Raw genomic sequence first — 23,781 nt, forward strand, 5'->3', positions numbered from 1 at the left:
GGTTCAGAAAATTAGATAAAGAGGCAGTAGTGCCACATCTCAATCAGAACTTGAAACATTTAGCTCTGGACGGGATATTATAGAAGAACTGTGTCTCTTATTTAAAGGAATAGGTGATCATTTGCTGGACATATATATGAATCTAGGAACAGTCCATGGGCCAAGGGACAATCCATGTTTCTTATAACCACCAAAATAAACTTCTAAGGATCAGAGATTACTGCATGACAGGCGTCAAACAAGCGATATGGCTATAGATATAAATGATGAATGAATCTAGTTCGGGTGTCAAGAGGACAATACCTGAAGTCTTCAGCGACCACCATACTTGAATATTATATCTCTATCAAGTGGCACAAAAGTTAATGTTCAGGTTCTCGTGAATGACACAGCTGCTGGATTTGTGGGTCGGTAAGAAAAAGCAGAAATGGTGAAGTTCTCTCTCAGATATTCCTTTACAAACGAAAATCCATGAATACTGGTCCAATTTAATTCTCGCAGCACTGAAAATATGAGTGAAATAAATATTAGTGGTGTCGAGAAACAGTTGAAATTGCGAGAATTGAGCAACGCTGCAGGGCCGATTGGGTCTCCATCAGATTCTGTTCTTAATTTGCAGTTGAGGTAGACGCTCTTTTAACCACAGTATACAGTAGATTCCTCAAACAAAAAACTGAGCCCAGTAATCAGAACAAAGCACAGATGACGCCCATCTATAAGGAGAGTAGCGGAAGTGATTCACAAAAGTATCGTCCAAGATCTTTGATGTCAATGTGTCACAGAATCGAAGAACATTTTCTGACCTCAATAATAATAACATATATTGTGCAGAATGACGTATCCCATGATTAGCATCATGGATTCTGATAGCGTGGGTCAAGTGAAATCGTACTTTCGCTTTTCTCTGTTGATATCCAGAAATCTGTGGGTCAAGGCAGTCTGATAGGTCCAGTATTCTCGACTTCCGGAAAGCATTTGACTCAGCACCACATTTACGATGCACATCCATTTTAATGAGGAATGAAAGTATTCGGTCAGTGGAAATATTTTACATGAAAATACCAAGGTATTCCAGTTCTCATATTAATATTTGCTGGTGGTCCGCTCCCGTGAGTACCTGCACTTTTTTCAGCCGCGTATGTGCCTTGCCAGGAAATACAAAGTATTTTATCCAGTAAGTGACACCGCAGCACATCTGTCAGTCAGTAAGCGCCTCACCTCTGTTATGAGGTCGTCACCGAACCAGCAGAAGACGAACAGCTGAGCGAGCATGATGAAGAGGTAGCAGCCGAACTTCCCAGCATCCACTAACTGCTGCGCACGCTGCAAAGAAATCAAAGGCTGAGGTTAAGTGAAAGGGTGGTAAACCAAATAATTACTGCAATGCTCAGAAACCAATAACATTGTTGGTTTTTTTTCCTCCAGAAATATCATTTCACAACTCGTCGCATACATTATCAATATTGCAATGTGTGAAACACAAGTAATTCTTTATTTCGAATCATGTTTACAAACCTCATTGTAATGGACAGTTCGAAAGAACACACTTCAGTAAGTAAATTAAAGTGTACCGTGTACTTTGTACTACCCATTTCTTTCCAGGTTACCTACCACGCGCTGTGCGAATTTCTTTAGAGATAAAGACACTGTGAGTTAACTTTGAACTGATTTGCTAACTGCTAGTGAACGCTGTGATGACTCCTTCTCTAACATGATACACGATTTTTTCGGTCCTCGTCCAACAAACAGGATTGTGTTCAACATCTCTCGAGGCTCCGAGGGTCAGGGGTTCAGCCTGGGGCGTCCGCACGTTCATGTCACGTTCCGCTGTCTCAGCATACGCTATTCGTGCTAACTAGCTGCGACGAGGTCCTGGGCCAGTTTCGTCCGAGTACTGTCGAATGATAAAGAATTTTTTTTTCAGTAAGGGTTCACTCTGCACTCGCCGTGTTACTGAAGAATCCCTCCCATAGCTTACTGCACACCTACTCTGAAGTGAGAAGCAGCTAGCCTGCAACATATTGTTTGGCTGAACAGATTTACTACAAACTGTATTGTTCAGCTCCATTGCATATCAACAAGAACAGCATATGTACAGATTTGCATATACAGTAATACCCCGACTTATGCCATCCTGTTTTACATAAATCTGTAGTTGCGCGATTCGTCTGTTTCAGCGCCGCGGACCTCTGTTCCTCCACACTACCCACACTGTATGGCTTACGACGGGTTCGGACGTGTTTCGTACAGGACCGTTTCATCCACAGCGCTGGTTTGATTGATAGATGCTGTGTCAACAATCAACAATCTCAATAGCATTTATAAAACGTAAAGGAAAAACTCTCGAACCCATGAAAAAGGTTCAAATGGTTCAAATGGCTCTGAGCACTATGGAACTTAACATCTGAGATCATCAGTACCCTAGAACTTAGAACTACTTAAACCTGACTAACCTAAGGACATCACACACATCCATGCCCGAGGCAGGATTCGAACCTGCGACCGTAGCGGTTGCACGGTTCCGGACTGAAGCGCCTAGAACCGCTCGGTCACTTCGGCCGGCCATGAAAAAGGCTAAGCCTTTGAATTCAAGTATCATCCGTAAAAACCATGGTATTATCGTTCAGATACTCAGAAAATGTTCAAAAGTGTATGAATTCCTAAGGGACCAAACTGCTTAGGTCATCGGTCCCAAGACTTACACAATACTTAAACTAACTTATTCTAAGAACAACACACACATCCGCTCAGAGGCAAACGATGTTAAAATTAGGATGTGATAATCAAGTACGGGTGAAAAATTGTCCTGTTGGTCGGATCTTGGTGAGCCCTTAAACTATGCTGATTTTTGAGAGATTGAAAGAAGCTGGAGAGGGGGGTGGGCGGCCAAAGATGAAATGTTTGAAGCTAGCAATGGCTGGTTTAACCGATTCAAAATCCGTTGTAATTGGCCTTGAAACGCAGAAAATGGAGACGCTGCAAGAGCTGATAAAGAGATTGCGTCGCTCTGTCCAAAGAAAATCAAGGCAGTGATAGAAGAAGGTGGTTATAACAGCCAAACCATATTCAACATAGATGAAACTGGCTTGTTCTGGAGGAAGATACCTAAAAGAACTTTTATTGCGCGTGAAGAGAAAACCTTTCCAGATTTTAAAGCAACTAAAAATCGATAGACAGTGATGGTTGGCGCGAATGCAGCTGGTGATTGTAAATTAAAACAACACTTAGTTTATAACTCAGAAAATCCAGGAGCTTTAAAAATACATCTAAATCTGGGTTGTCCGTGATTTGGAGGTCATATGCTAAAGATTGGGCGACAGCTTCCCTTTTTGAGGACTGGTTTGGTTATCATTTCATATCTGAAGTCGAACGTTATTGCCAATTCAAATCCCATTTTAAGTGATGCTATTAGTCGACAACCCATCAGGTCATCCTCCTGTCACTCTAATTAATTTCGACTAACGTGTGACAGTTGTAGTATTGCCACCGAATACAACCAACTTGCTTCAACCGATGGGCCAGGGAGTCATTAAAACATTTAAAGCTTGCTACATAAGACAAACGTTTGCGCGCCTGTATGAAGCCATAAGACAGAACGACGAGCTCTTTGTTAAAGACTTTTGAAAGCAATTCAATGTATTAGATGCCGTGATAATTATTGGACAATTTTGCAATGACATTTCACAATAATTTTAAATGGCATCTGGAAAAAACTGTGTCCAATTTTATTCACCACTGGAAACCAGGGGGAATCAGCTCCAGATCCTAATGGAATTGGTTTGATTCTCTTGCGAGACAAATTTACAGGGGGATAGTAATAGTTCAAGAACTGCTGGATTCACACAATCAGCAACTGAAAAGCGATGAGCTTATAGAAATGCTTGAGCAAGAGGACAGTATTGAACAACCTAATTCTTTAGACCCCTTTCAGTCAGAAGGTAAAATGATGGTTGCAAACTTGAGGGAAGGTGTCAGTTCAACTGTAAAAAAGTTACAAATTTTAGAAAATATAGACTCTGACGAAATGCGCATTCATGTAACGAAGTGGGGAATAAAGAGTTCATTAGTACGTTAGGAGGATATTTTGCGTGAGAACAAAAAACAAAGTTTGGCTCTTCAAACGATACAGCAGGTAGCAGCGTTTCAACAACAGTACATCAGTATAGCCGACAGGTGGTGGATTGTTGGCTGTCAGTGTTGGGCAGATAGGCAGAGGTCTGTGTATCAGGGCACAACAGCGTCAGGATAGGAGTGCATGACATGGTATGCATTAGTTATAAATTAATAATGAAAGTAACAAACAAATTTATAAGACGATAGATATATTATCAAAAATGGTGGTGTATGTATGCACTTCATGCTAGCAGGACATCAGTCCTGTTGGGTAGATTGCACATAGTCTCACAAAGTGGATGACCGGTCAGCTTCGAATAGGGACTTTGTTAGATGTGATATATGTATGTCCCATCCTTCATCTGAGGTCGATGGAACCTCACTCACACATCCAGCTGTCATTTCAGCACTGTGTTGACTATGTTCATGTACACATCTTTCCCTGGCCAATAAATCCCTAACTGCCTTCGTACTTCCACAGGTGGCTTGTGCACTAAACATGGTTTTGACAAGATGCTTATATACTCTTGTGGGCCCTATGATGACAACTCAGATTCTTTTTTCTCTTTTTTCACTTCGAATTACAACCTATAAATCGCTCGCTCCTGGGTGAACTCACTACCATTAACATCATTTTCTAGAATGTTTTTGCTGTACCTCTCTCAAGGACTTTTATTATACCTTCCAGCATGGTTAACAGAAAAAGAAAGAACATGCTCATGCAGCTGGATTTGTATTAAAACAAGGGGGAGAGCAGGAGGCTTGATCCTTATTGCTCCAGGGGTGTGAGGTGTTACCCACTGACAGTATTATCTATGTGTCAGACATGGTCCTGACAGTCATCTTCATTTTCCAGCAGTGTTATCTCATGTGTCTGGGACACAGGGAGGGCCAAGGTACATGCGGGAAGTGTCTGGCAGTTAAGTTAAAGTAAGTTACAAGAACAGTGCTTTCCCACCATTCAAGTTGTGGCTGTATAGTGGATAGTGACCAGTAACCGTGGAAGAGACACTCTGACCTGACACCAAGCTGAGTCAACAGCAGTCTAACTCTGGACTCACGAGGTGGTCAGTAACGTCTTCTTCTCCATGGTGGCCGGAGAACAGCAGCAGACAGCGATGATGAGTGGCCCCATAGAGGCGGTGGCCAAGTGTTGGGTGTCGAGTCCTAGTTGGTCAAACAACAGTCCTTTGCGGCCCAGTCCCCAACTCGCATAATTCTTAAACCTCGTTTCGTTCTGGTTCGCTAAGGAATGTCCTATAGTAATTTTACACACTAATAATGCAGGGAAGTGACTTAGTATATATTTTATTGCATTGTAAAGTTTGTTTAACTCGGATTTATTAACATATCACGCTCTGTTATTGGTTTAACGGTTTATTTAAATATCGTGCTATGCTATTTGTTCTTAGAATGGATGCACTGCTATATGGGGAAAATCCGTTAAATTAAAGCGAATAGCATTGGGAGATTGAAGTGCTTGAAGTAGATGTCGTGACGTCTTTATTTTATAACAATTCAGCAATATACTGTAATGTCAGTTTGTCTTACGTAGTATGTAATACGATCATTTGCAGAATATCCTACGGTGTTATTATCGTAACACGCTCGCATACTGTAATGTCCAAGTGTGTTAGCAGGTCTCTCTCTCTGTTTCTCCAGTGGGCTGTAGTTATAAAAATGTTTTAATGACCTGATGGGGAGGAAACAATAACAATTTTATAGAAAATATTATTATTATTTTATTATTATTATTATTATTATTACTTGAACAATCACAAATTTACAATCATTTTGAAACACTGAATGCCTTCATTGTTCAAACAACAAGGTCCACCCCGCTCATTGTCATCAGCCGAGAATTCTCACTGGTTTTACCCCATCACTTTTCCAACAATTTCACATGTAACTCTCCAGTCTACATCCACATCTACTTCTCTGTCTACGTATATACTTCGCAATCCACCATCCGGTGCGTGGCGGAGGGTACCCTATACCACTACTAGTCGTTCCTTTCCTGTTCCACTCGCAAATAGAGCGAGACTGTCTTTATGCCTCCGTATGAGCCCTAGATGAACTGATAACGTAAGGAATGAGGAGGCACAGGCAGACTCGGAGAGGAAAGGAATAAGTGGAAAACACTAGTAAGGAGAAGGGACAGGATAATAGGACATCTGTTAAGACATGAGGCAATGACTTCCGTGGTACTGGAGGGAAATGTAGAGGGCAAAATCTGTAGAGGAAGACAGAGATTGGAATACATCCATCACATAATTCGTGGCGGGCCGCATGAAACCAGTCAGCAGACTGATGACCGAAAAAGAAAAAAAAGAAAAGGACCCCTAATATCTCGAGGACTTTACACGCAATGTATGTTGGCGGCAGTAGAATTGTTCCACAGTCACCTTTAAATGCCGGTTCACTAAATTGCTTTGTTTGTCGTCAACTATTCTCGATTAGTGTGAAGGTAGTGAGGAGAAACCTCTGTCATCAGTACTATGCTCATCATGTCCCGGCAACATGTCTTTAATCACTTTAAGTTCTCCAGCCCTTAACGTAGATATGCGACTCTTGGGGAATAACTGCACGTATATCATTCAGTGCATTCTCCAACGGCATACTGGATGAACTCAGACAATGATGGTGGTGATTTTTCATTAATCATTCTGAGGAGGTGACATCTAGCTCTTAGTCGAGTGTTGTCCATTGTAGAATAAAATTATCAGACTTGACCATGCTATTTAAAGCACGATGCAGCATCTAAAATGCGACTTGCTTCGGAACAAATCAATTGTCTTTGGCAGTCAAAGGAAACATCATACATTGTTCTGTACAACATAGCAATGAGGCAGTCTCACGTAATATCAGTCTCTCTTCTTTAGAATGAAAGAATTTTTTTCCTCTTTATCTTGAGTAGGAAGTCTGGCTCCTTCAAATTCAGCCATGGATTGACTCGCAACTTCCTGAACCAGGCAAAAAAGCCTTCTTTTTGCCAATCTCTGCTGCTGTTGGCATTTAGAACGGGAATGACGATAGTCATGCAGTTGGGTTGCTATTAATAAAATGGGGAAGAATGGGGGAACTCGATTCGTATTGGTTCAGGTGGTTCCCATCTTTTTTTATCACACGCAACTGTCTCTCTAACATTGTCCTAGACCATTATCTGGTAGAGTGGATGAGTGAGCGTCATTTTCCTAGTTTTGCAACTGCCCGAGGTGCGTGGCCACGCCACGTTCTGCTGAGGAGGGGTTTCACATGGGTTCTCGCTAATTTTAGGACACACAGTTGCTCTGAGGCAGTGGCAACACATCACAGGGGCTTCGGGTTACACCAGACAACACACGCAGTATCCTGAGATGTGGGGTTTTCCCAGGAGGAGGGGGGGGATGGAGGTAGGGGTCACAGAAATCTTATCTTACCAGTAACGTTGAGGTACGTTGGTTATTAGGACCAGAAACGGTAGTGCTATCCTTTTACCATCGGAAACAGACTTGCAGCAGTAGCCAAACGTCCCAGATAAGGACACCCAGCAAAAATTCCTAAGCTACACCTCTTCTTATAGGCATGTGATACACAAACTACCATTGGATGTGTGTGATGTCCTTAGGTTAGTTAGGTTTAAGTAGCTCTAAGTTCTAGGGGACTTATGACCTCAGATGTTAAATCCCATAGTGCTCAGAGCCATTTGAACCATTTTTGAACTACCATTGGAAATTATAATCTCCTCTACTTGGCTCTCACGGGAAAAGAGGTTAGTAGAGACATTGAACATTATCACTTAACAACTAAAACAATGATTGTCTGAAGAGCATCTGGTCTTAAGGCACACATCAACGACAGGGTGTGATCCTGTTTGACCATTTTTGCCAAAATGGTGCAGCTTAGGTGTTGTTTAGCACCCTGCACTGTACGGTTGTACCGTCAGCAGTAGACAGAGTTGCTGTATGTCGCAGCAAAATGCAGCTTTTCCAGAGTCAAAGACATGATGGGAGGCTAATTCGTGTCATAAATCATCCGGTTGGTATGAGTACTAATGCTCCCAGCTCCGGCAGCAGCAGCATTCCTTCAGTGCTGAGCATTCGCGTGGCGCAGCATCCCTGCCAGTCATTAGTCGAATGTGTGGCAAGTTGCTACAGGCTCAATGAACAGCGTGACCAACTATGCGGAGCCACTGACAAATGAGCGTCAACGCGCCCTGATGTCTCTGGGCTTAAAACTAGATCTTCCGAGGCGAGGCCACCTTGTGGCAGCTATCGCCTGACGCTCCAGCCAGTCTCAGACGAACCAAAGTTCGTCTGCACGTTCCTGACACACATTTAAGGCCGTAAACGATGATCAGATTATTGGGGTACTCACGGCCCCCCGCATTTGATTACGAGCCCTGAACCCAGGATCAGAGATTGGCCCCCTTATTTTACAGTCGTATGCTACATTTTTAGAATGCAATTTAATCTTAAAATACAAGGTACACTTATGGTAAATATTTTATAAAACCAAACTAAACTTAATTTTGAAAATTATTTTACTTAAAAATAGCACAACAAGTATATTCATTTAGCAAACTACGATTAAAATAAAAATAGTAACAAAAATAAAAATATCTATTTCAAACTCTAGATTATATTTAGATGTAGAATCTCTTAAAATTTTACTTGAAAAAAATATTCAAAATATTTTTCTTCTAGTTTGTGTTACATTATCATAAGTAAAATATAAAATTGTGTAGGATTGGACCTGCGCCTCTTTCAGGCCTGGGACCTGTACCTAGGGGTACCCCCAGTCCTATCCTTGAGGGGGCCATCGCGTTATTGCATTCATTGTGCTAAATATAAGCATATAGAATACCGGAGAATATGTGGTGTAATATATGGATGTACAAAATTAGGTAAACTGATAAGACAATAAATGAGGAGGTTCTCCACACAATCGACGAGGACAGTTACATGTGGAAAACATTGACAAGAAGTTGTGGTAGGACGTTAGCACATGTGTTTAGACATCATGGGATAACCACCAACTCTACGTACAAGGGTCGTTCAGTAAGCATTGCAATTTTTTTCCTTTAAGCAGGTTGGTTTTATTCAGGATTCCAGTACATTATATCATTCCCCATTCTCGGATACAAAAATCTATTTTTCAGTGTAATTTTCGTTCAGTGCGACGGCCTTACGCTACCTTACTCGGAGGACCTGTAAGCTGCATGGTACCGCTATACTAGTCGATGTCAGAGTCAGTGTCTTGCTCCATCAATAACATCCCTGTCATCCACGTATTGCTTCCCATGGAGTACATCCTTCCTTGGACCAAATAGATGGGAACACACCTTAGATTACCCTAACTGGTGGAGCAGTGTGTCAGCGCTACAAACAGAGACGTTCAGTTGAGCAGCGAGATGTTTGATTGTGATCGGTCGATCACCGTGAATGAATCTACACGTCCCAACACTGCAGGAGTCACAGGTGTGTGCGGCTAGCTGGCAAGCGCGAGATGGAAAGCTTTGTGCGACTTTGTTGTTATGGTGGCAGACGCACGCCCAACGACTCGCCGTGCTTTTGTTCACTGCCAGGTCTCCGTAGAAATTCAACAAGCGTGTCTGAATATCTGCGATGCTCTGTCTTTCCACCAAAAGAAACTCAATAACAATTCTCTGGTTGGAACGCACCTACATCACAGACGCAATTTTCAAGGCTACATTCAGCACTACATTTATCACAACTTCACGAAACTATAGGGGCTGATGCAGGAACGTTCTACGATATCCCACAACAAATTTCGAATTTCTGTCAACTACAATTCCCCAAAGAAAGTTTTGCATCTCTTATTGAAAACGCTTCATATCTAAGCATCCACTCGAGTTATACACTTAATGGAATTGCACACGTTGCTGTTAATAATAAATGAAAAGCACCAGTTTGCTTTTGTTCTATAATATTATTTTTATTGCTAACCGGTTTTCGGCTTACAAGGCCATCTTCAGACATTTACTGAGTATTATCACCAAAGAAGTTAAATGTTAGCAGACAACATTGGAAGAGAAGTAACACATCTAGAGTGAAGTAGAAACATACAGTGAGTAACATCTTTGCAATGAAATAGTAAAAACTGAACAGTACATAAATAACAATGGAGTTGACAGGAAAACCTTTAGCACAAAATAGGAATAGCATGCCTACATAATAGTTTCTATTAATAAACGAAACTAATAAAATACGATAAAATTAGTACTAGACAAGGCTGCATCAAGAGGTATGAAACATGGAGAGTGATACACAACCAATTATAAAAGAAGAGACAGTTGTCAATGTAAATACAGAATACACGAGGAACTTAAGCAATATCAATAAGATAAACAGAAATTAGTAAATGCAGGAAAATTGAGGTGTTTGAGGGAACCTACAGTTTGACAGTTTGATGGTACTGCATTTTAACATTGATTATAATGTTAATGTTAAAATGCAGTACCATCACACTCTCAAACTGTAGGTTCCCTCAAACACCTCAATTTTACTGCATTTACTAATTTCTGTTTATCTTATTGATATTGCTTAAGTTCCTCGTGTATTCTGTATTTACATTGACAACTGTCTCTTCTTTTTTAATTGGTTGTGTGTCACTCTCCATGTTTCATACCTCTTGATGCAGGCTTTTTTTATTAGTTTTGTTTATTAATAGAAACTGTTATGTAGGCATGCTATTCCTATTTTGTGCTAAAGGTTTTCCTGTCAACTCCATTGTTATTTATGTACTGTTCAGTTTTTACTATTTCATTGCAAAGATGTTACTCACTGTATGTTTCTACTTCACTCTAGATGTGTTACTTCTCTTCCAATGTTGACTGCTAACATTTAACTTCTTTGGTGATAATACTCAGTAAATGTCTGAAGATGGCCTTGTAAGCCGAAAACCGGTTAGCAATAAAAATAATATTGTAGAACAAAAGCAAACTGGTGCTTTTCATTTATTATTATAATGTTGTTCTACCAAGAACCGACGGAAGATTCTGTTAACACGTTGTTGTTGTTTTTGTTGTTGTTGTTGTGGTCTTCAGTCCACATACTGGTTTGATGCAGCTCTCCATGCTACTCTATCCTGTGCAAGTTTCTTCATCTACCAGTAGCTACTGCAACCTACATCCTTCTGAATGTTTAGTGTATACATCTCTTGGTCTCCCTCTACGATTTTTACCCTCCACGCTGCCCTAAACTGGTGACTCCTTGATGCCACAGAACATGTCCTACCAAGCAATCCCTTCTTCTAGTCAATCTGTGCCACAAATGTATCTTCTGCCTAGTTCTATTCAGTACCTCCTCATTAGTTATGTGATCTACCCATCTAATCTTCAGCATCCTTCTGTAGCATCACATATCGAAAGCTTCTATTCTCTTTTTGTCTAAATTATTTATCGTCCACGTTTCACTTCCATACATGGCTACACTCCATACAAATACTTTCAGAAAAGACTTCCTGACACTTAAATCTATACTCGATGTTAACAAATTTCTCTTCTTCAGAAACGCTTTCCTTGCCATTCCCATCCTATCTACTTCGACCATCATTAGTTATTTTGCTCCCCAAATAGAAAAACTCATTTACTACTTTAAGCGTCTCATTTCCTAATCTAATACCATCAGCATCACCCAATTTATTTCGACTACATTCCATTATCCTCGTTTGCTTTTGTTGATGTTCATCTTATATCCTCCTTTCAAGACACTATCCAATCCGTTCAGCTGCTCTTCCAGGTCCTTTGCTGTCTCTGACAGAATTACAATGTCACCGGCGAACCTCAAAGTTATAATTTCTTCTCCATGGATTTTAATTCCTACTCCGAAGTTTTCTTTTGTTTCCTTTCCTGCTTGCTCAATATACAGATTGAATAACATCGGGGAGAGGCTACAACCCTGTCTCACTCCCTTCCCAACCACTGCTTCCCTTTCATGCCCCTCGACTCTTATAAATGCCATCTGGTTTCTGTATAAATTGTAAATAGCCTTTCGCTCCCTGTATTTTACCCCTGCCACCTTCAGAATGGAATTACACACCTGACCCAAAAAGATAAAATGAAGAATACACCAGACATCCAGATGTTCACGCAGTCTTTCATGTTACAGTAAGTTGCTCGGCACTTACCATGGCGATCTGGTACAGCTGGATGCAGACCGCGACACCGATGGACAAACTCTGTGCTAGCAGAGTTGCAGCCAAGCACTTCTCCAGCAATTTGGCGTTCCTACATACGCAAAGAACAAAGGTAATTATGTTTGCTCATAATGTTTCGAAATTATATGTAATCTAAAAGTGAATAAGGCAACATTTGGTAGTTATCCTCAGTGGAAAGTATTGCAACACAACAGTTATGCAGTGTAGTTCACCTTCCGGAGACGCAACAAGAAAATATACAATGCCTACTTTATGGAGTAGATAACACTTTGGAAAAAGCGTTCGACAATGTAAAATGGTGTAAAATGTTCGAAAATATGATAAAAACAGGATTAAGCTGTAGGAAAAGACGGGTAATGTACAATAGGTACAAAAAATAGTATGGAACAAGAACAGCGGAAGACCAAAAATGAAGTGCTCGGATTAAAAAGGGTGTAAGACAGCGCTATCCTCAGTGAAAGTGAAGAATAATTACAGGATCTGGTGAACAGAATGAAAACTCTAATGAGTACAGAATACTGATTAAGAGTAAATAGAAGAACGACAAAAGTGATGAGAAGCAACACAAATGAGAATAGCAAGAAACTTAGCATCAGAATTGGTGATCAAAAAGTAGATGACGTTAAGGAATTCTGCTACCTAAGCAACAAAATAACCGATGACAGACTGAGAAAGAAGGACACCAAAAGGAGACTAACACTGACAAAAAGGGCATTCCGATCCAAGAGAGGTCTACCAGTGTCAAACATAAGGCTTAATTTGAGGAACAAATTTCTGACAATGTGCGTTTGGAGCACAGCACTGTATGGCAGTGAGATATGGACTGTGGGAAAAACGGGAACAGAAGGTAACACAATCATATGCGATGTGGTGCTATACAAGAATGCTGGCAGTAAGGTGGACTAATAACGTGAGGAAAGAGGATGTTCTGGGCAGAATCGACGAGGAAAGGAATGTATGGCAAACGCTGGCAAGGAGAAGAGATAGAATGATAGGACACCTGTTAAGATACCAGCAAATAACTTCCACTGTACTATGAGTGAGCTGTACAGGAAGGCGGAGATTGGGATACAGCCAGAAAATTTGGAATAACTTGAAAATAGTGGGAAGTTCCTATGGGACCAAACTGCTGAGGTCATCGGAACCCTAGGCTTAATCACTACTTAAGCTAACTTACGCTAAAAGCAACACACACACCCATGCCCGAGGGTGGACTCAAACCTTGAATGGGTGGAGCCGTGTGAACCGTGGCAAGGCACCCCAGACCGCACGGCTACCCCGCGTGGCCAGCCAGCAAATAATTGAGGAAGTAGGTTGCAAGTGCTACTCTGAGATGAAGAGACTGGCACAAGACAGGAATTCATGGAGGGCCACATCAAGCCAGTCAGAAGACTGATGACTCAAAAAAAAAAAAAAAAAAAAAAAAAAAAAAAAAAAAAAAAAAAAAAAAAAAAACTTTTGACTGCAGCGTTAGAATACGACGAGTCCAAGATGGGCGTGGTTGTTGTAGAATTTTTGATATTCGCACTTGGCGTTGTCTCGATACGATGGAGTTTGTGACAGTACTACTGCAATGCTACTGTTTAACTCTCACCAGCCTTAACAGACAATGTTTGCAGTTGCTCTGTTCGACTCATCATCTCCTAGATGTCAGCAATTGTCACATTAAGGCTTCGTTATAAATGCAGCAAAAGTATTACAAACAAATCTGTGCTCTCAGAGAAGACTTCCCATACTGGAGGTCGCATGCACATTTTTCGATGTCGTGTAATGATCTGGAAAAACATGTTTTCCGCAGTTTAATATCATCTTTCGCTTTCAAAAACAGTGTTGAGATTGACTGTTGTGTATTGAAAGAAGAACAACTCTGACGACACGATAATTACAGCTGCTGACTGGCAAGAAAGGAGCTGACAGTCACTACGCCAACAGGTGACCATGCAAGTCTCAACAGTACTGTTAGTCCCAGTAAACACTCCACACTCATTCTCTGACGAAGTGAACTCCTATACATAAAACTTTTACTTTACAAATGAGCTAATTTCTTAGACGTTTGAAATCACGTTTAAAGTTCGTTGGAAGTCGATAAGTGCTCTCACTATCAAACACTGGGTGAGTATAGTCTAGGTAACTTACACTCTGTTTCAAGCAGAAACTAATTTTTCTCGTATCCGGGTGTTTAATTATGTGTCGTACAATGATATAATTCTGTAGGTGCATTCACTGTTATGTGTAGATACAGTCTGCAAAATTTTGTTATGAATAGGGTTACTAGTAAAGCAGTAATATAAGTGGCGATCCATAAGTTTCCGCATGAGGCCGTTGCTGCGGCGTATGTGCAATACAACGGGGCCCTGATGCGGTTGTATAAGCACCGACAGTAAGCAAGGGATTGGTGTGGCATTCATGTCTTTCTGACGTGCGAATGCGAAACGCGACAACGTAAACTATGGGAATGTTGTAATTTCTTAGACTTTCCCGGCGATTTGATGACATCTCGTGGAAATCGGGTTTTCTGCCGCCAGGCACCGGGCAGGCATCAATATGCGACCCGGTCCAGCAAGCAGCCAGTCTCAGGGAACACCTGATGAAGACGTCAAGTAATGACGTCGAAATATCGTGTTTGGAAGACGCTGATATCCGGCAGAAAACCCGATTTCCACGATATATGGGAATGTTATTAGCAAATGCGTCCAAACAGGACGAGCGTGCTGTCATTCTCTTCTTGGCTACCTCAAGACGAACACCGGTAGACATCCACTGGAGAAGGAAGAATGTATATGGGACAAGGTGCCTGTCAATAAATACCTTTGTGGAATTGTGCGTCAAGGGGCGCTTCTCCTTCATGACAACTGAAGCCCCATGCAGCCAATATCTTAAGACAGACGCCAACTTAAGTGGGAGACACTCGAGCAACCGCCGTATAGTGCTGATCTCTCCTCACGCAACCATCACGCCTTCGGTCCCTAAAAAAGGCTTTGAAGGACAGTCGATTTTTGATGCACGAGGATCTGCAGGACACGGTGTTCTACCAAAATCTTCATATTGGTGAGTCGGTGGGATCATTGCCTTATGCTCAACGTGATTTTGCCCAATTGGCATACCGACTTTGGACTGTACGGCCTTTGAACAGAAATCTTTTGATCTTCCGTTATATATTAAAACTACATGCCACGTGCTGACAGTTTACTGCATGAACATCGAAAATGAGATAAGCAGTAAACTTCTTTCCTTTCGTCATTGTGTGAAGAGTGTCAGCGAGAAAAAAGGTTTGAAATTATGTGTAGTTTGTTGAAGGTCTTTATGTGATCTCATTCGCAAATAATGGATGAATTTAGTTTGTGTAATTTGCGAGCAGTGTATTGCGCTGCCTTAAGACATACATACAATTTCTAATTCTAATATTTGTCTTACTGTATTACACCTTTAACATAAGATTATGGCCCGCATCTCGTGGTCGTGCGGTAGCGTTCTCGCTTCCCACGCCCGGGTTCCCGGGTTCGATACCCGGCGGGGTCAGGGATTTTCTCTGCCTCGTGATGGCTGGGTGTTGTGTGCTGTCCTTAGGTTAGTTAGGTTTAAGTAGTTCTAAGTTCTAGGGGACTTATGACCACAGCAGTTGAGTCCCATAGTGCTCAGAGCCATTTGAACCATAAGATTATGCCTGATAATGAGTACATTCTTACATCATTTCAAGTTTTTAAATTCGGTCAATAATTATATGAAACGTTGAAACAGAAATTTTGTTGCCCCTGGAAGCCGTTAGATAGGCAATCAGCAACTGCTACTGTGCACCATGCACCGGTTTAGCCGTGTAGTAACATATATTGTTGTAAACTAAGGAGTTACGAAGTCTAAAAGTCCTACAATGTATATGTGTAGGTCGCCGGATGACGAATAATATAGACCTCTGATTTCAGGTTTATGTGTAACCTCCCCTCCCCTCTAGTTTAATCAATCCGTGTACCAAATCATTTCTTGTAATAGCGCTATGGGACGTTCCTGTTCCACACATGCTATACCCCATATAATTTTATAAACTTATAATACTTTTCACTCTCCATCCCTGAAGACAGAGTGGGCTGTGCGAGTAATGAACAGTTGAAGAGTGAGGAACTTCTCAGCCAAACACCAACCGAACTAGTAGTGGGACATTTGCTGCACAACCGAAGAAACCCTCCCGAAAGCTTTGGCCAGAACCGGGGGATTGAAACTACTTTTAATTTAATTATTGGATAAAATCGGGGGTTTAGGGTCATAGCGGCGTACGTACAGAACTGGCCACTTTGACATGTCCCCTTCACCACTTCCTTAAAGCTGGGAAACTGTTGAATGAATGTACGAAGGTGCTAGGAAAGTTCTGAACTAAGACGCAACAATAAGTCGCAGGAGGCTGATTGTTGCTGTCTTCTGAGATTACTTCATACTCGCATTGCCGCTGTGCCAAGTCTGTGGGCGCAAGTCGTTCATTAGCAGGATTAGTTTGAAGTGCCTGCTATGACATCGTGGTCATGAAGTGAGATTCGGGCAGTTTTTCGGTACAGCTTCACGCGTGGTTTAAACATAGACTAATGCTTTGAAGAAATAACTCTTGCACTCGGTGATGTGTTTCCACATCGTACAACTATATTGTTCAAATGTGTGTGAAATGTTCTGGGACTTAACTGCTATGATCATCAGTCCCTAAGCTTACACACTACTTAACCTAAATTATCCTAAGGACAAACACACACACACACATGCCCGAGGGAGGACTCGAACCTCCGCCGGGACCAGCCGCACAGTCCATACAATTATATTCAGGTAATAATTCCAAAAAGGAAATTTCACTCTGGAGGACGCTGAGAGGACGGGAAGGCCACGATCATCAGTTCCGGTGGAAAACATTGATGCTGTGAGGAAAATGCTAGAGGAAGACTTGAGAATGACCTATAAGCAGATAGAGGATACCTTTGGGCTAAATGCAACAGCATTTCGTTCGATTCTGCCGCGTAGTCTGAAGGAAGAGCAGATAACACGACATGTGGTTTGGTGCAGGCACATGTTAAAGAAATTTTTTGAGGGATAATTTCTGAATGTGAATTACATCGCGATAGGTAATGAGACTTGGCTGTACTATTGTGACGTACCGACTAAGACTCAAAACAAAGTTTAGGTCTTTGAAGATGGCGACACATCCGTAGCTGTCAGAAATTCTCGATCCCTAAAGAAGAAAATGTTAGATTTCTTTTTTCGAATCGAGTGGAATTGTCGAGCATGTTGTTGTGGAAACACAGAAGCCAGTCACATCCAAGTGGTACATTGAGCAGTGCCTCCCAACGTCATCCAACCTTTGAAGAACCTGCGACCGAAGTGAAGATTGGACTCTTGGTTCCTCTATCACGTCAACGCTAGAGCTCACCGCGCCAAAGCATGCACCGAATATTTGCGGGGTACAGGACTGAAACTTGTTGAGCACCCTCCTTACAATCCAGACATTGCTCCTTGTGACTTCGCACGTGAAAGTGAGGCTGAAAGCAGTGCAATTTTCAAGTGATGAGGATCTCCTGAGGGCTTGGTACAACCAGTGTGCTTTACTCCCTGCAGAAACATGGGAGAACTGGTTCAGGGGTTGACTTTTGAGGACGGAGAGGTGTATTCCGTATGGAGGGAATTACTTCGAAAAAATTAAATGAATAAAGCTGTATTCCAAAACTTACCTAATACCCTTTACTCACTAAGAAGATCACGAATATCACCTACGTGAACCTAGGTGCTAGCAGTGGTAGTGTTTCTACTGTAGCAAATTTCTTTTGCTTTCATCTCACAGCATGTATTTTGTACATCTGCCGTTACTACTTTAAACCCCCGTTTATATCTTAGATAAAAATTATGGAAGACTAGAGTATGTACAGGTGGAATTGTTCATGTGAGTACACGATAAAGTTGATGAGTTACTCGACATTTGCAGTGTAAATAGTCTGAAAAGTTATTGTTAAGAAAAAAATTCGATACCATTGAAGTTAGCCAATCAGGAAGTTGTGCGTACGAATTCAAGATGTCCCCCAAGAGACGGTGCCGCTACACGCGTTCTTCGTTTGATTTCTTACAACTGAACAAGACAGCGATACGAAACTGGGCATGGGCGGTAGTGAGGACAGAATCCAATCCAAAGGCTCACCAGTCTCGCACCCTGTCATCTACGCTATGACAACAACTGACATTAACAGTATCTGGCGGGCAGCTTGAGTCTGCCTGCGCAACTGTCTGATTGGCTAACTTCAATGCTAATTAGCTCAGAAACGGTACAACGTATCAAATTTTTTTCTTAGCAGTTATTTCTGACGACGGCCTATCCTGCAACACCCTTACCAGCATTTCAGGTTGTTTCTGACCACACTGTGTGTACCTACAACAGTTGACGAAAAAATGACGTTTATTATCTATTGTTAAAGCCGTCGGTGGCTCAGAAAAGAGTTCAGTATGCACCAAAAAATGTTTAATGTGATGTCCAAAAACATTAAATGTCTCATAGGTGGAAAACCAAGTTTTAGATGTAATCTAAAGTCATTTCTCATTGGCAACTCTTTCTACTGCATGGAAGAATTTTTAATGAAAAACTGGTAGCCCGTAAAAAATAAATAAAAACTAAAAAAGACCAGTGTTGAAATGTAACTGAATAAATGGAAAATGGAAATGAAATCCCATGCAGCTGGACAGAGCGTAGGGGATGATGTGGGAGACCCGCACCATCGTACTAGTCAAGGTCCTAATGGATATGGTTTGCCATTGCCTTCCTCCGACCGTAATGGGGATGACTGATGATGAAGACGAAACACCATGTAAGTAGGCTGTTTAGGTTTTAATGTTGGTAACGCCACGTAGCGCTCTGTATGAAAATCACTGACTGTGCTGTGTGCAGTCTGTGGCCGGTTTGCATTGTTGGAATACTTGCTATTGTAGTGTTGGGCAGTTGGATGTGAACAGCGTGTAGCGTTGCGCAGTTGGAGGTGAGCCGCCAGCAGTGGTGGATGTGCGGAGAGAGATGGCAGAATTTTGAGAGCGGTCGATCTGGACGTGTGTCCATCAGAAAGAGTAAATTTGTAATACTGGATATCACGAACTGATATATATATGATGACTTTTGAATATTATTAAGGAAAATACATTGCTTGTTCTGTATCAAAATTTTTCATTTGCTAATTATGCCTATCAGTAGTTAGAGCCTTCAGTAGTTAGAATCCTTTATTTAGGTGGCAGTATTGGCGCCCGCTGTATTGCAGTAGTTCGAGTAACGAAGATTTTTGTGAGGTAAGTGATTCATGAAAGGCACAGGTTATTGTTAGTCAGGGCCATTCTTTTGTAGGGATTATTGAAAGTCAGATTGCGTTGCGCTAAAAATATTGTGTATCAGTTTAGTGTTGATCAAAATAAGTAAAGAGAGAAATGTCTGAGTACGTTCAGTTCTGGTCAGCTGTTTGAAAATCAAATAACGTAAGAGGTTTATCAGCACAGTAATTCATAAAAATTTTCTAACGGGAGGTTTCAAACAACATCCAGTCGTGGCAGGTGAAAAATCCCTGATCCCGCCGGGAATCTAACCCGGGACCCCGTGCTCGGGAACCGAGAGCGCTACCGCGAGACCACGAGCGGCGGACTAACTGAATGAATGTGACTTAAAATATGCCCCCATGAACCATGGACCTTGCCGTTGGTGGGGAGGCTTGCGTGCCTCGGCGATACAGATGGCCGTACCGTAGGTGCAACCATAATGGGGGGGGGGGGGGGAATTTGTTGAGAGGCCAGACAAACGTGTGGTTCCTGAAGAGGGGCAGCAGCCTTTTCAGTAGTTGCAGGGGCAACACTCTGGATGATTGACTGATTTGGCCTTGCAACACTAACCAAAACGGCCTTGCTGTGCTGGTACTGCGAACGGCTGAAAGCAAGTGGAAACTACAGTCGTAATTTTTCCCGAGGGCATGCAGCTTTACTGTATGGTTAAATGATGATGGCGTCCTCTTGGGTAAAATATTCCGGAGGTAAAATAGTCCCCCATTCGGATCTCCGGGCGGGGACAACTCAAGAGGACATCGTTATCAGGAGAAGGGCGTTCTGCGGATCGGAGCGCGGAATGTCAAATCCCTTAATCGGGCAGATAGGTTAGAAAATTTAAAAAGAGAAATGGATAGGTTGACGTTACATATAGTGGGAATTAGTGAAGTTCGGTGGCAGGAGGAACAAGACTTTTGGTCAGGTGAATACAGGGTTATAAATACAAAATCAAATAGGGGTAACGCAGGAGTAGGTTTAATAACGAATAAAAAAATAGGAGTACAGGTAAGCTACTACGAACAGCGTAGTGAACGCATTATTGTGGCCAAGATAGGCACGAAGCCCATGCCTACTACAGTAGTACAAGTTTATATGTCAACTAGCTCTGCAGATGATGGAGAAATTGATGAAATGTATGATGAGATAAAAGAAATTATTCAGGTAGTGAAGGGAGTCGAAAATTTAATAGTCATAGGTGACTGGAATTCGAGAGTAGGAGAAGGGAGAGAAGGAAGCATAGTGGGTGAATATGGATTGAGGGAGAGAAATGAAAGAGGAAGCTGTCTGGTAGAATTTTGCGCAGAGCATAACTTAATCATAGCTAACACTTGGTTCAAGAATCATAAAAGATGGTTGTATGCATGGAAGAATCCTAGAGACACTAGAATGTTTCAGATAGATTATATAATGGTAAGACAGAGATTTCGGAAACAGGTTTTAAATTGTAAGACATTTCCAGGGGCAGATTTGGACTGTGACCACGATCTGTTGGTTATGAACTGTAGATTAAAACTGAAGAAACTGCAAAAAGGTGGGAATTTAAGGAGATGGGACATGGATAAACTGACTAAACCAGAGGTTGTACATAGTTTCAGGGAGAGCATAAGGGAACAATTGACAGGAATGGGGGAAAGAAATACAGTAGAAGAAGAATGGGTAGCTCTGAGGGATGAAGTAGTGACGGCAGCAGAGGATCAAGTAGGTAAAAAGACGAGGGCTAGTAGAAATCCTTGGGTAACAGAAACAATATTGAATTTAATTGATGAAAGGAGAAAATATCAAAACGCAGTAAATGAAGCAGGCAAAATGGAATACAAACGTCTGAAAAATGAGATCGACAGGAAATGAAATGGCAGGGATGGCTAGAGGACAAATGTAAGGATGTAGAGGCTTATCTCACTAGGGATAAGATAGATACTACCTACAGGAAAATTAAAGAGACCTTTGGAGAAAAGAGAGCCACTTGTATGAATATCAAGAGCTCAGATGGAAACCCAGTTCTAAGCAAAGAAGGGAAAGCAGAAAGGTAGAAGGAGTATATAGAGGGTCTATACAGGGGCGATGTACTTGAGGACAATATTATGGAAATGGAAGAGGATGTAGATGAAGATGAAATGGGAGATACGATACTGCGTGAAGAGTTTGACAGAGTAAACAAGACCCCGGGGGTAGACAACATTCCATTATAACTACTGATAGCGTTGGGAGAGCCAGTCCTGACAAAACTCTACCATCTGGTGAGCAAGATGTACGAGACAGGCGAAATACCCTCAGACTTCAAGAAGAATATAATAATTCCAATCCCAAAGAAAGCAGGTGTTGACAGATGTGAAAATTACCGATCAATCAGTTTAAAAAGTCACAGCTGCAAAATACTAACGCGAATTCTTTACAGACGAATGGAAAAACTGGTAGAAGCCGACCTCGGCGAAGATCAGTTTGGATTCCGCAGAAATGTTGGAACACGTGAGGCAATACTGACCCTATGACATATCTTAGAAAATAGATCAAGGAAAGGCAAACCTGTCTTTCTAGTATTTGTAGACTTAGAGAAAGTTTTGACAATGTCGACTGGAATACTCTCTTTCAAATTCTGAAGGTGGCAGGGGTAAAATACAGGGAGCGAAAGGCTATTTACAATTTGTACAGAAACCAGATGGCATTTATAAGAGTCGAGGGACATGAAAGGGAAGCAGTGTTTGGGAAGGGAGTGAGACAGGGTTGTAGCCTGTCCCCGATGTATTTAAATCTGTATATTGAGCGAGCAGTAAAGGGAACAAAAGAAAAATTCCGGGTAGGTATTAAAGTCCATGACATTGTAATTGTGTCAGAAACAGCAAAGGACTTGGAAGAACAGTTGAACGGAATGGACAGTGTCTTGAAAGGAGGATACATGATGAACATCAACAAAAGCAAAACGAGGACAATGGAATGTAGTCGAGTTAAGTCGGGTGATGCTGAGGGAATTAGATTAGGAAATGAGACACTTAAAGTAGTAAAGGAGTTTTGCTATTTGGGGTGCACAATAACTGATGATGGTCGAAGTAGAGAGGATATAAAATGTAGACTGGCAATGGCAAGGAAAGCGTTTCTGAAGAAGAGAAATTTGTTAACATCGAGTATAGATTTAAGTGTCAGGAAGTCTTTTCTGAAAGTATTTGTATGGAGTGTAGCCATGTATGGAAGTGAAACATGGACGATAAAAAGAGAATAGAAGCTTTCGGAATGTCGTGCTACAGAAGAATGCTGAAGATTAGATGGGTAGATCACATAACTAATGAGGAGGTATTGAATAGAATTGGGGAGGAGTTTGTGGCACAACTTGACAAGAAGAAGGGACCGGTTGGTAGGACATGTTCTGAGGCATCAAGGGATCACAAATTTAGCATTGGAGGGCAGCGTGGAGGGTAAAAATCGTAGAGGGAGACCAAGAGATGAATACACTAAGCAGATTCAGAAGGATGTAGCTTGCAGTGAGTACTGGGAGATGAAGAAGCTTGCACAGGATAGAGTAGCATGGAGAGCTGCATCAAACCAGTCTCAGGACTGAAGACCACAACAACAACAACAAAAATATATTCATTAATGTTAAGACTACTCACACCTGTAAACTGATTCGTTCCATATCATTTCCATAAAACAGTCGTTCGAGTAATCTACAGAGTTCGCAACTAACCAGCTACTGTAAATGGCGTGCAGATCCTCATATAAGTGATTTGCCATTACCTTGGATGATGTGTCACACAGGTTACCACCAATAATATCTTATATCTTATGCCGTCACTACAACTGATGTTGCAGAAACCTTTGCGATTCAGCTCAGGACATTGGAGCACATCTTGTACGCCAGAGACTAGACAGTGTCACCTCTCCCGTGCATGCCTACCAGACTGTAATGATGATTATTCTGCCAACTCCGACCTGATACATCTAACATGGAAACCACAAAGCTGCGATTTATCTTCGTCGGCTATTGTGGCAGACGTATTTTCAGTACAGGGGCAATAATATGCTGAACCATAAATTCGTGTAATATAGATCAAAGTGTCTATGGGAAACATATTATGCCCTCGGTGGCAACTAATACTCAACCATTCTTTGTGCCACAGCGACTTTTCATGTTAAACTGGCAAGGAGCAGAAAATTAGTGATGTTACATCTCTGAAAAACAATGCATCTGTTACCATACTGCTTCCT

The 23,781-nt window shown here is 41.6% G+C and overlaps 1 protein-coding gene across 1 annotated transcript in view; it reads right to left on the minus strand.

Moving 5' to 3' along the window:
* LOC124620134 (odorant receptor Or2-like) overlaps positions 1 to 23,781 on the minus strand; it is a 179,701-nt gene that overhangs the window by 61,503 nt on the left and 94,417 nt on the right. Inside the window, exons 4-5 of the mRNA XM_047146804.1 lie at positions 12,244 to 12,343; positions 1,219 to 1,323 (exon numbers count right to left, since the gene is read on the minus strand). Of these exons, the coding sequence (XP_047002760.1) occupies positions 1,219 to 1,323; positions 12,244 to 12,343 (205 nt within the window). The remainder of the gene's footprint in view (positions 1 to 1,218; positions 1,324 to 12,243; positions 12,344 to 23,781) is intronic.

This window comes from Schistocerca americana, chromosome 6 (assembly GCF_021461395.2).
Source record: "Schistocerca americana isolate TAMUIC-IGC-003095 chromosome 6, iqSchAmer2.1, whole genome shotgun sequence".
In the NCBI taxonomy this organism is placed as follows: Eukaryota; Metazoa; Arthropoda; class Insecta; order Orthoptera; family Acrididae; genus Schistocerca; species Schistocerca americana.